Here is a 13,745-nt window from a genome sequence, read left to right as displayed (position 1 = left end):
AATTTTACTTATTTTTATTAGGTAACTTTTATTGGTGCAAAATAACATAAATCCAAAGATCCTACACTACAGTCTTACTTGCTTTTACTATATAACTTGCCTTAATAAGCCTCAATTTGTAATGCCTTGTTTGGTATATTATAACTTAATAATTCCAATAAATCAGACCCCCCTTACACCCTTTGATAAAAATATTTACTCTGAAAATAAATGATACTCGATAAAATGCAATGATTCCACAGTCGAGAGCTATGTTAGAAAATCACAACTGAACACAAAAAAAATAATTGTGCAGCATTGTACCTCACTTAATTTATTAATTTTTAGAAAACTGTTTGGCCAATCGTAAAAAATATAGAAATAGGTCTAGAATAGGAAACTTTAATTTAATAACCTTTTTGCTTCTAAAATAATTTCAAATGACCTAAATACAAAAACTTTGGCAACACTTATTGCAGTCAATTTGGAAAAACAGAAATGTATATATAATTTGAAGTATCAATTTTTATCACCTTTTTACGATATTGTTATTGTTCAACCAAATTGAAGCTTGTTATAGCACCAATAGTTTGGCGTTACACTCTTTGCATTGCAACACAAATACACTATTTAAAAAATAAGAGAAATTGACAGTCAAGAAAATGTAACTCACTCTCGGACGTAGGGGTGATGAGCGTGGTCTCATTGGTGGTGATGACAGTGGTTTTGACCACTACAGACTCTGTGGTTGTCTCGAGTTTGGTCATCTCTGTCGTCACGATCTTGCTGCCCTCCTCCTGTGAGGTGGAACTGGAAAACGGGAAAATTACGTTTGAACAAGAGTGTTGAGTTAGTAAGTGGATTGTTATGGCGATAGCAGGCTTATATAGGATGGTAAAGATTGCATCCTGGCATAAGGAACACAAAAGCATACACGTTTACTAAAATATTTCACTGTCACCATTGAAGTTAAAATCATCTTTCTTAACTCAAATCTTCCTTAATCGGAATTGGTATCTCGATCAAATATTGGATATATTAGTCATTGTACAAAATTAACTGTAACGTAACGCTTTGAATATTTGATAAAAATGGGAAAATACCTTGAAATTTATAGGCTAATCATTAAAATGATTATTGAGTGAAATGTAAGTGTATAGATTAGTGATGGTCGGATCCGGATATCGGACTACGGGATCCGCCGGATTCGAGCTAGAACCGGCACCGGATCGGATCCAAAAAATTCCGGATCTTGGGCTGGATCCGGTTTTGATAGATCCAATTTTTTTCGATTTTCCCCGATTTTTTTACTAACACAAAGCTGTCTGTATCCATGTAAAAGACCGAATTTTTCCCGATTTTTTACTCAATGTCACAGTGCTGTATTTTACGACGTCAATAACCTCTATAGTTAGGCAATGTCACAGTACTGTACATTACGACGCCAATAACCTCTATGGTTGTGCAATATCACAGTACTGTATATTACGACGTCAATAACCTGTATGGCTGGGCAATGTCACAGTACTGTATATTACGACGTCAATAACCTGTATGGTTAGGCAATGTCACAGTATTGTATACTACGACGTCAATAACCTGTATGGTTGGGCAATGTCACAGTACTGTATATTGCAACGTCAATAACTTGTATGGTTAGGCAATGTCACAGTACTGTATATTACGACGTCAATCAAATCAAATAAAATCATCCTTTATTCATAATATACAATATATACATGAATAGTGTCCATTATTAAGAATACCAACATAAAAATAATATAATACATAAAATAACAATAACCTGTATGGTTACACACTGTCATAAGGGCTTGTTAAAAAACCGTAATTAACAGAATGCCAATTAAAATCATACTGTATAAAATTAAATTGGTTATGTTTAAAGGTTAATATATCTTATATATAGAGTAATCTCCAGTTGAGCCTACAATCCCTCATTTTTTGGGGACACTAAAACTTTTCCAAATCTTAAAATGAAACTATTAGTTGATGACATTAGTTGGGCAATGTCAATAACCTGTATGGTTGGGCAATGTCACAGTACTGTATACTACGACGTCAATAACCTGTATGGTTAGGCAATGTCACAGTATTGTATATTACGACGCCAATAACCTGTATGGTTGGGCAATGTCACAGTACTGTATATTACGACGTCAATAACCTGTATGGTTAGTCAATGTTACAGCACTGTATATTACGACGTCAATAGCCTGTATGGTTAGGCAATGTCACAGTACTGTATATTACGACTAGGGATGTGTCGAATCCGGATCTCGAATCCACTGAATCTTAAGAAAAGATCGAGATTCGAGAATATATATTTTTTAGAATAGAATTATGAGGCATATACTGTAACATTGACTAACCATAGAGGTTATTGACGTCGTAATATACTAGGGATGGACGAGATTGGATTTTTAGTTCGAGACGAGACGAGATTTTTTATTTCTCATAAAATTTCAAGACGAGATCGAGACGGGATTTCCCTTTTCATACACAACGGGAAATGCACGTTCAAAATTTTTACCTGATTTTGTAACATTGTTAGATGACTGTTTAAATACAAAAATAATGATAAAAGGCAAGAATATTTACAATCTTTTATTAAAAAACGTCAGCATAACATTTTTTTATTAATCACGCCTAACTTATTAAAAATGCCTACGATTAGGAAACATAGTGATATCAGTTAGGATAGAGTTCAACTTATCCTAAAATAAAATAAATCATTAAATAAAAGCAATATTAATTTTTATAAAATAGTTACTTGTTTTGACTTTTTATAGTAATAAAACATTCCTCACACTGCTTACACTTAACAAAACTTCTCAAATGTTATTAAAGTGATATTATTAAAATAATTAAAGTAATATTTACATTTTTTAAAGAATTAATTAAATAAGAACGCCTTCGCAATGGAAACGCAACTACAACACGCTCCTGTATTGCGGGTATTGCATTGACTTTCTGCAGGCGTTTTAAATTTTTTTTTTTTTATTCTCGTCTCGATAAAAATCTCGGCCAAAAAGAAATCTTGTCTCGTGTAACGAGATTTAAAATTTCCCGAAAATTCGAGACTTGACCATCCCTACAGTACTGTGACATTACCCAACCATACAGGTTATTGACATTGTAATATACAGTACTGTGACATTGCCTAACCATACAGGTTATTGACGTCGTAATATACAGTACTGTGACATTGCCTAACCAAACAGGTTATTGACGTTGTAATATACAGTACTGTGAGATTGCCCTACCATACAGGTTATTGGCGTCGTAATATACAGTACTGTGACATTGCCCATCCATACAGGTTATTGACGTCGTAGTATACAATACTGTGACATTGCCCAACCATTCAGGTTATTGACGTCGTAATATACAGTACTGTGAGATTGCCCTACCATCCAGGTTATTGGCGTCGTAATATACAGTACTGTGACATTGCCCATCCGCATCCATACAGGTTATTGACGTCGTAATATACAGTACTGTGACATTGCCCAACTAATATCATCAACTAACAGTTTCATTTTAAGATTTGGAAAAGTTTTAGTGTCCCCAAAAAATGAGGGATTATGGGCTCAACTGGAGATTACTCTATATATAAGATATATTAACCTTTAAACATTACCAATTTAATTTTAAACAGTATGATTTAAATTGGCATTCTGTTAATTACGTTTTTTTAACAAGGCCTTATGACAGTGGTTATCTGGATCCGGATCCGGTACCGACATTTTCTTGGATCCGCCCATCACTAGTATAGATGCAATGTACAATTACAATTTAGTAGCTTTGACTTTCAGACAAAATAAAATTACATTTTCAAACAATTTTTTCGGTGGCTATTTACAGCAATTGGTGCCTAAGGTGCTTCAAAATGAAAACACCAAGGTGACCGATTTAGTTATGACAATTAAATTTGAAACAGAACAATGAAGCTACAAAGATTGCAGTGATCCACAAAAGGTTGACAACATATGTAACCTATATTATCGTAGTCATCGCAACGATGCAGGACAGGAGGTAAAAAAAGACGACTTACTTGACCATATGGTCTTTGACAGAGTCTATGGTGATGTCCCCCACACTGCTGAGGTCCAGATGGTTAAAGGTTCCTTCAGTCTCTGGCAAACCATTCTCCTTGATCTCCACTACCTGTCCTTGTCCTGCAACCCAAGGTACATTCACATCAGTTATACCAAAACTTAGAGGTGAAGGAGTTCTTTAAATTTTCTTTCCCTTGCTTCATTTTTCCACTAGGCAGTACACATGTATAGGTAGTAGGTACCATATATTTTTATAATTTAAATCAGCTGTTTACTACTTAACAATTTAAATGCAAATAGAAATAGGAATTTGTGTTGTGATCAACAGTATCATTTTACAAACTCGATAAATTATTCCTGCCCTTGGCTTTGCCTTGTGCATGAAACTCGGTCTCATGTGGCTTCCCATTGGACATGAAATTTTGTGTTTTTGTGTGAAGAAAAGCCAAGCACAAGAATCCTGAGCGTGCACTGGACAATGCCACTTTCGTTACTTGAAAGTTGTAACCTTAAACATCCCAGCTTTTAAACATTTTAAATACAGCAAAAAGAATTACTAAGCTGCATACTCTGTTATGGAGCAAAGTTGTGTCTTTTCTAGAAGAAAACTACGATCATATATTTACAAAACAAAATAAAAGTGAAAACTGTCAAAAACAAACGCATGCACTACAACGACAGGCAGAAAGATAAGACTATTGACCAACCACTACCACTGACTGCATAATACTCACTGTACTAGGCATGTTCAATACGTGAAAATTCAGGGTTACTTTAAAAATCTTTTGATGCTTTTTACAACAAAATGAATGATTTTTGAAACGGGTATTGGTTATTGTAATTGCCAAAGATGATCTTGATATTGTCATAATTTTGTGAGAGATTGATACGTCACTCATCACTATTACTGATGCAAATAGTTCAACCTAATTTTAAATCATATCTGATCCAGTAAAAAGAAAAATTGTTAAAACTTGTATTGAAGCAGTTAATTAAGCAAAAAGTTTTTGGAAAATATATGGGGTTTATTTAATTTCCCTTTATTACATGAGTTTATTGACAACTTTAGGCTTACATTTTTACATTTCCTAAATTATGGGGGGAAATAAATAATTTTCGCAGTGCCAATGTTAAAAACAATCTTGCCCATCCCTATATTTTACACATGCAAACTTTATTAAACTATAAAAACATATTAATAATACTGGTTCTAGCTATTCTATACTAGGTCACACCTTCAACCGATTTAAAATACTACCTTACCTTTCCCACTCACCAAACACCAAAAAAGTTTTGAACCCATCCGAGGATTTAATCACTTCCAAACGATAGACTTTCTACTTAAAATCCTTCTTTCACAACCACTGATAATTTTTATAAAATTGAATTTTAGCATTCAAAATAACAGTTGCATACAATTAAAAATTTTTGAGAAAGTACAAAAAAATTGGATCTAGATTCGATGACATTTCAAACATAATTGACCCCTATCTTCACAGTTGACTATCCTTCCATTACAGCTATCTATGATTCTTCCTCTAACCTCTTGATTAACAGTAATAATAAGGGATTCAATGATTTGTTTTACCTCCTGCCAGTGCTAACAAAACATACATTTGGTCCTTACAAACTGTAAAAATCACAACAGTAACTACTAGTACTCAGTGCCGGTTTTACCACTAGGCCGATTAGGCCGCGGCCTAGGGCCGCAAGCAATAGTGGGCCGCAGAGGATTGAGAAAAACATTTTTTTAGATTAAAAAAATATTTTAAACCACCAGTTTGCCGCGATCACAGGTGACCATAATGATGTCTCAGCAAACCGAGGGACCGTAACGATGTTCACGATTTTGCCACGGCCGTGGGTACCGGTGATGATGTACCATCGTAGTATATTTTTAATATACTTCGATGTGATGTACCCGTGATTGCGGCCCCGGGAAATGTTCACGATTTAGCCGCGGGTGCCTGTGATTATGTACCATCGTAGTATATTTTTAATATACTTCGATGTGATGTACCCGTGATTGCGGCCCCGGGAAATGTTCACGATTTAGCCGCGGGTGCCTGTGATTATGTACCATCGTAGTATATTTTTAATATACTTCGATGTGATGTACCTGTGATTGCGGCCCCGGGAAATGTTCACGATTTGGCCACGGTCGCGAGTGTTGAGGATGATGTCTCTTTGTTGCAGTCCGCGGGGGGTGTTAAAGATTTTGCTGCGGTTACGGATACCTATGATGGCTTTGACTTAGTTTAGGAGAAATGTCCACGATTTCATCCACAATCACGGGTGTCGATGATGATGTCCCCTTGATCCATAGGAGATATTCACGATTACTTCCGCGATCGCAAGGAATTTCCACCACAGGGGGAGGGCCGCTCAAGTAATTTGGCCTAGGGCCGCAAGTACCCTAAATCCGGCACTGCTAGTACTAATAATACTGCTGTTGCTGTTGGTACCCAAGGGTACCTCTTGGTGCCACAGCTCCTACGACCAAACCGGGTTCCATCTCCTCTTCTGCGTCGCTGTCTCCCACAATCGAGGCAAAACTGTGAACATCGACAGTGATCTTGGCGAAATCGCCAATTTTAAAAAGCACATCTTTATAGACCCTTACAGCAATTCCCAAAATAAAACATTGGCTCAATTTGACCTAAGATTGGCGCAAAAATCATTTCCAGCCTGAACAGTTGAGTTGACCCAACCCAAAAATATCATGGACCTGCAAACCCCTACTTGTAGCAAGCGAGAATGATAGTTTAAGTGTGAAATCCAAAACAGTAAGACAATACAAATTCATAAAAATTAAACGAAATATGGTGTTCAAACAGTATCTACAAAAAACCTTCCGTCACCACTCCCAGCTGAGATTCTACTCTTCCACCGGATCTCCCACCACCTCCGCAACTCCTACGACCAAACCTGTTTCCTTCTCCTCTTTCTCCTCCTCCGCGTCGCTGTCGCTGCTAGAGCTAGAACTAGACGACGAGTCACTGCTAGACTCACTGTCACTAGACGAGTCGCCCTGGTCTAGTCGCTGGGTCGCCCTTGCGTGTGGAGGCAGCTCCAGACCGCAGTGAGGCGCTGTGTGTCGCGTAGCCGACACTGAGAGTCGCTGCATCTCGCTGCTGGAGTGTAGATAGACTGCTTCCCCGTACCGGGTGAACACCAATGACGAGATGCCACTGGAAAACATGTGATGAACCGTTAAAAACAAATTCAAAGAAAGTGATCAAAGTGTTTTCATTGGATATTATTCTATACCTACATGGACGCAAGTTGTGGAGCTATGTTTTTTCAACAACAGTATTTGTTGAGATGTGATGGATAGGAGTTGACTTTGATTCACAACTTTGATTTTATAAATAATAAAATTTCTAAACCGACAATCATTCTCTGGTGACTCACTTGATATCTTCTCTGCGAATCACTGCAGCGTTGATCTGCCGCCTCAGCTCTGGCAGGCTCAGTACAATTACATCTCCGAGGTTGGTGAGACACAAGAGGCAGGTTTCCGAGTGAGTTGTCGTGGAAAACCTAACAAAAGACAATCAGGTTAACATAAATATTCAAGAGATTATTGCACACATTTTCCATAACGTTTCATAAAAAACAAGGTATTTAACAACTTTTGGGGTTTCGAATGTGATTTTGTGTTCATTTTTCATTGGACCGTTATTTACGATCCTTTTGAACATCCGAGCCACAATAACAAGAACTGTGGTCAAACTAAATTATAATGGCAGATTTAGAAATAACAACTGTCGTGTCATAATATTTGCATCACCATAAGCAAAGTTTGCTACCTTTATATAAGAAAAAGGTCTTGTCTTGTTAAAATGAAATTTTATAAATGTATTCTATCAATTTTGTATTTAATTTCCTAGTTTTTTCTTCATAGTCCACTACACAAGAAAACCCCTTTACATACCTAAATTGTGAGTATATAAAAATGTCTGGTAAAAAAATTACCTTTGACCTTACCTGGCTAAAGCAGTACGTCGCACCCTGGCTCCTTCCCCTGCTGTTAACTTCAGTTTACACAATGGCTTTAGGGATGGCAATGTGAATATCTACAACAATTATAATTTAGTTAAAATGCTATACGGGACCAATCATGAAACATTCAGGTTAAAGTCTTTAGTAATAATACTTACGATGCCGTATTCCAATACTAAGGAGAAGAGAAATTGGAGAGAGATTGGAACACAGATAAACACAGAATTCACAATTCACTGTAGCTGTTTCACAAGTTTGAAGCCCTGATAGCAAAATAATAACTTGGGTAACATAATGATTGCGGAAAATGATGACGATGTCTACAAGATCTTAGTAGATGTCCAGGATTTCAATGAGTTAAGGTATTCTTAGATTTTTAAGTTTAACCATAGACTAAGCAACACAAGTAGACTCCTCATCCCATTGTACATTTTGAAACATGTTTTTTTTGTGTATAGTTCATGTACATCCACATTGATCACTGGGGTGAACGGAATTTTGTTTCTATTATTTTATTTGTGCTTTACTATTTGGTTATATAACTAGACCAGTTATTGTTTATGATTATATTGTTTTATTTGGTTAAATGAGGTTTTAAATGACTTAAATAACAAAATACAAATTGTAAACAAAACACTACTTCTACAGTTGGACGTACAGAACTAACAATAAAATTGGCTTCAGCTGTTCCATAAGGATGACAGATCTGTTTAACCATCTATAGACTTAAATTGCTTGGAATTTTCTCATTTTGACTTCAACCTAAGAAAAAACATAGAAAAATGAAGGTAAAACTTTCCCTCTGCTACCTTAAAAAAACTAAACATCCTGGTTTCACGGACAAATTAAAAACGTATAAATATATAATTTACTTTAGGAATTTTATTTTTATTTTTGTAAACATTGTAATTCTTTCTTGTTTTCAATTGTATACATACTTGACTTCAAATTGGATACAGTAGATGTTCGTGAAGTAAAATTCATTTATTAGAGATTTTAGGTTTTCCTAAGAAGAACCATGCTCCTATGTGTATATACAAGTGAACCAAACGGGATGAGAGGTAGACATCCTAGCTTTACACTACTATAACCAACAGCCCTTACCTTAATTTGTTCCTCTGATGTGATGATGACCCTGTGTAGAGGCACTGTGTCACAGACGCGGCCCTCCACTTCATTATACTCCCCGTCTATCACGCTGACTGCGATCACCGGCGCCCTGTGTTTCAACTGGATCTCTTTACCTGCGGACAAAAACAGTTGTAATTTAATGCAGTTGCAGTATAAAATTTTACAATGTTAAATGACGATGAAAAATATCCATTTAGCAACTGTTTATTACTTTCTTCCCCTAAACATAGTATGTTAAGGAATTGTTTTTGTTAAAATTTTGAGATTGAGTTTTGGTTTGGAAGTATCCATTTTGTCTATCGTAGATTTGTGGGAGCAAACATTTATTTAGTATTCTTTTCACACATAAGATGACTCACCTAGTTGACAACCTACAGCTTCTTCGCTTCTCTTGTTCCCCGCAGGAACTGAGATCGTAAACACGTAAACTGTTCCGTTGTTGGTCCCCGCCCACAATGTAGGCATAACACTTTGGACTGCAACAAAAGAAAAACACTGAAGATACAGAACAAATTTAGTTACAATCATACAACCTTTTGGTAAAAATAAATGACAAGACAATATGTAACCATCTGAAACAACAGACAAAAAAAACCATTTTCAACACCAAATCAATTACTTAGTTTAAAAAAGTTAATTAGCTTAAAAGTCAATAGCTTAGTATAGCCTAAAATGAATTAATTTGCACAGATTGATACACAATATAGCCTACCTATCCATGAACAAACAAACTACAACAATTTACTTAGCCTATACCCATAAAAAAACATGAGAATTTTGAATTTACATTTCTTTGAATTTTCACTGTAACATAAATGAATAGGCTAACATAAAAAAAAACACTTAAAAATATTAAATGATTTGCACATATTTTTTTTATACAAAATGGTTTAGAGAGAAATTGGGAAAATTTCACTAAACTTAAAAAAAAATAATTATTCAATAATATTTACCCCATTTGCATGGTCTTATCACTGTGGTTCACAAACTACCTTGAATAGGTGATATGTCTACACATTTTTACACATCTATTTATGTCTACACATAAATATGTCTACACATTACTACCAAATTTAATCGAAAAAAAAGGATAATTTATACTCGAGTTATTGTGCTAGCAGACACCACATAATTGAATCTGAACGGATTGTGTTTTTGGCATCTGAGGACATAAAAATGAAAAAAGTTTATCAGTCTTGAGTCTACGCAAGGCCACACTAAAAAAACAGGCCGTAATGCTCGTCAAGCATGACGTCACGATAGAAGACGGCAATGACGTTATGATTGCGGTTTGTCAGCTGCTTGTTTTAATCTTTTCAACAACATAACATTACGTCATTGCCGTCTTCTATCGTGACGTTATGCTTGACAAGCATTACGGCCTGTTTTTTAGTGTGGCATTGGTCTACGGTAGTAGCTCATTCCCGATATAAAAAATTTGCTAAAACCAAATATTGGAGGTATAACAAATGCATCTTGCACCTGAGTCATTCTTACCGCTGATGATGTAGGTCTTAGCAAAGGTGAGACACCGCACCATACTGCCAAGCGCATCGTCTACTGGTCTGGCCTCTACGGCTCTCTCTACAGGCTTGGCCTCCGCGGGGGTAGTGGGTGTAGTGACAGCTGTTCCCGGGGAATCCACCACCACCTCCACGGGCCTGTAACATAACATAGCAGAGATTAGAACACATTTCGATCAATTAGTCTCGATTGTCTGACCTACACTGGCCTAGGCAACGTCAGATAATGCAAAAAGATAAGATATCATGGAAAATATATAAAACCATCGTATTCATAACGAATGTAATTAATTTAAAATATCTTTTATGCCAGATGGTCAAAAGGGGTTTCCACTACACTAGATCATGCAAAGGGAGGGTCTGGTATTACAAATGAAGTTTAGATGGTTAGATAATGAGAACTTAATAAACGATTTCTATTCAAATACTTTAAGTTAACAGATTCCTAAAACTCTTTTCTCTTTCATCCTTGCCACAGCCTATCATTCTTCTTGGCCTATGTTTAGAGGGGAAAAATACCCAACCACCCAACAACTCCCAGATTCTTTCCCAGTCCCAACTTACCGTTTCTCTCGCCTGTCCGTAGGGGTGGGAGATTGTCCCCCTCGTTTATCTCCCTGTCTCCCTGATCTTCCTTTCCTCAGTCGTCTAAATGACTCTCGTAAAGACTTTTTGAAAGACTTTCTTCTTGAGATCGGGGCATCCCCAATGCCTGAGAGATCTGAAAGAGAAACATATTTTGTTTTAAAAATATGAAGTATTAGATCATAAGAACCTTTTAAATTTCATGATGGCATGACCTCTGGATCATTTAATTAACTATATAGTGGTTTAAATTACCTTGTTACTGTCAAAACGATACTTTGTAGTTTGTAAGACTACAGCGGTTTAATGCTTCAAATGGAGCACATCATCAGGTCGGAAGAATGTCATGTAGTCTTCATTGGACATTCCTCGTAGAGGAGTTCGTCAATGTTTTAATAAATAATAGGTTACCTATTTTTGTTACTATGTTTTGTTGTTACCTTTTTATTATTAAACTGTTGACGAACTCCACTACGAGGAATGTCCAATGAAGACTACATGACATTCTTCTGACCTGATGATGTGCTCCATTCGAAGCATGAAACAGATGTAGTCTTACAAACTACAAAGGATCGTTTTGACAGTAACATGGTAATTTAAACCACTTAATAACCTTTTTAACACTAACTTTCCTTCCAATCAAATTTCAGTTAAATTAGGATACCAGACGGGTAAATGAATTAATGGAACATGCAGCATAATCATAATCATGTTTATTAGCACATAATGTACAAAGTTTACAGATAAATAAATGTACCAATGTTTCATCATATTCTTTTTATAATAATTATCATAGTCCTTTCTTAGAACTTACAGTTTTTAAAATATTTACAAATAATTTGTTTAAATGTGCAGCAGTAAAAAAGCATTGACACAAGAAGATTTGTTTTTCTCTATTACAAATTGTTTAGGTCTATGTTGTTTTATATTGCAACACAATATGTCCAATTTCAATCAAAATAACAGCCAAAATATTGAAATCTGCGTCCTCTTCCTCTATCTATACTAATGTAAAAAGAAGCAAAACAGATGTTGTGTGCAATCTCTATTAAACTCACCAATACCATCCATCAACTTCCACCCAAGTATGATACCATTTGTTTAGGTGGGAGTGTTCATCATAATTTTGTGTGTTTTAATTTTCATAATTAATTGGTCTAGAAATAGGCTCTTCAACGTTTTGACAATAGACGTTTGTGAAACAAAACAAAACGGTATGTAAACTACATTTAAAAGGTTTGATTATATAATTACCTAAACTTGTATTAAAGTTCAATGTAAATGTTACCCATTGTGAATTTTAGGTTAGGTTTTCACTATCCATGAATTTTAATATCCATGATTAGTCAGCAAATTATCGAAAATAATGGGAGTCTTCTGTGATTTCCAAAAACGATAACACAAAAGCCTTTTCCTCACCATGAGGGTTGAGTGTACACTTGAACGTGACAGATACGAATCTCTGGTAGTCGTAGAGCGCCAGGCCGTGCGCCGTCCCCACAGCCACTAGTCCCCAGCCTGTGTGTGACGCCAGCGCCGTCACAGCTGCGGGCGGATGTAGTTGTAACACTGACTCTACCTACAACAAACACTTTTGTTGTATTGCAAATACAAATATTACATAGGTTGTCTGCTTATAATACTACCATTTAGGGGTGTGCAATGCATCGAAAATGCATCGAAATTTCGATTTGATGCATCAAATCGCGATTCGATTCAGTGGTGGTCAAAAAACGATTCGATTCATGAGGGAGTCAGTATCCATATACGAAAAACTCCTGCAGAAAGTCAATGCAATACCCGCAATACAGGAACAACGCAATACATTCTTTGCATTAAATATAGCTTTAATTGTTTTATAATTTTTTGTTTTGACATTGCAAATGATGAGAGGTTTAGTTTTTTCTCTTGATGTAAGCAGTGTGAGACATGTTTTCTACTGTAAACCTTACCAAAACAAGATAGGCTACTCCAAAATAATTCTAAAAATTAGTCTGAAAAATTGTTACTTAATACTTAACTAGCAAGATTGATGTTTTAGACTGATAAATTTTGTATTTTTGTTAGGGGTCTGCGGGTCCCCGAATTTTCCGGGTCAGGTCAGAGAGCGCTTGGGTCAGAGATTTGTTCCTCGGGTCAGAGATTTGTTCGGGCAAAAGAAAAAAAAAGAATAATTTATTTCCAAAGAAACACTCTTATATTATTATATCTATTATTACAGAGGAATTAAAATGTTCAAATGAGAATTAAAGATTAAGTTGGCTCACGACCTTTAAGAATAAAGACACAACAGAGCAATTGCCGCACTGCCACTAGCTAGAGCCAGTCTAGTCGTCTACTGACAAGAGTGACAAGACAAAAGCCGTGACGCAACACTAACAGTGCAAAAAAAAACAAAGTCAAAAGAAAGACTATTTATCCAGACATACTAGTTTAATCATTT

At 35.9% G+C, this 13,745-nt stretch overlaps 1 protein-coding gene across 4 annotated transcripts in view; it reads right to left on the bottom strand.

The window, feature by feature from the left end:
• Positions 1 to 13,745, bottom strand: part of LOC128999220 (lethal(2) giant larvae protein-like) — a 60,422-nt gene that overhangs the window by 12,210 nt on the left and 34,467 nt on the right. For 3 of the 4 annotated variants that reach the window (XM_054425613.1, XM_054425611.1, XM_054425615.1), the window contains exons 13-22: positions 12,722 to 12,881; positions 11,282 to 11,438; positions 10,692 to 10,855; positions 9,554 to 9,670; positions 9,168 to 9,307; positions 8,049 to 8,137; positions 7,473 to 7,601; positions 6,987 to 7,249; positions 4,055 to 4,178; positions 653 to 789 (exon numbers count right to left, since the gene is read on the bottom strand). In XM_054425613.1, the coding sequence (XP_054281588.1) occupies positions 653 to 789; positions 4,055 to 4,178; positions 6,987 to 7,249; positions 7,473 to 7,601; positions 8,049 to 8,137; positions 9,168 to 9,307; positions 9,554 to 9,670; positions 10,692 to 10,855; positions 11,282 to 11,438; positions 12,722 to 12,881 (1,480 nt within the window). The remainder of the gene's footprint in view (positions 1 to 652; positions 790 to 4,054; positions 4,179 to 6,986; positions 7,250 to 7,472; positions 7,602 to 8,048; positions 8,138 to 9,167; positions 9,308 to 9,553; positions 9,671 to 10,691; positions 10,856 to 11,281; positions 11,439 to 12,721; positions 12,882 to 13,745) is intronic. The other variant, XM_054425614.1, reaches the window with a different exon arrangement.

This window comes from Macrosteles quadrilineatus, unplaced genomic scaffold (assembly GCF_028750875.1).
Source record: "Macrosteles quadrilineatus isolate MER2022 unplaced genomic scaffold, UCM_ALF_1.0 Scaffold_8__2_contigs__length_117827958, whole genome shotgun sequence".
NCBI lineage: Eukaryota > Metazoa > Arthropoda > Insecta > Hemiptera > Cicadellidae > Macrosteles > Macrosteles quadrilineatus.
This window is presented reverse-complemented; position numbering and strand designations above follow the sequence as displayed.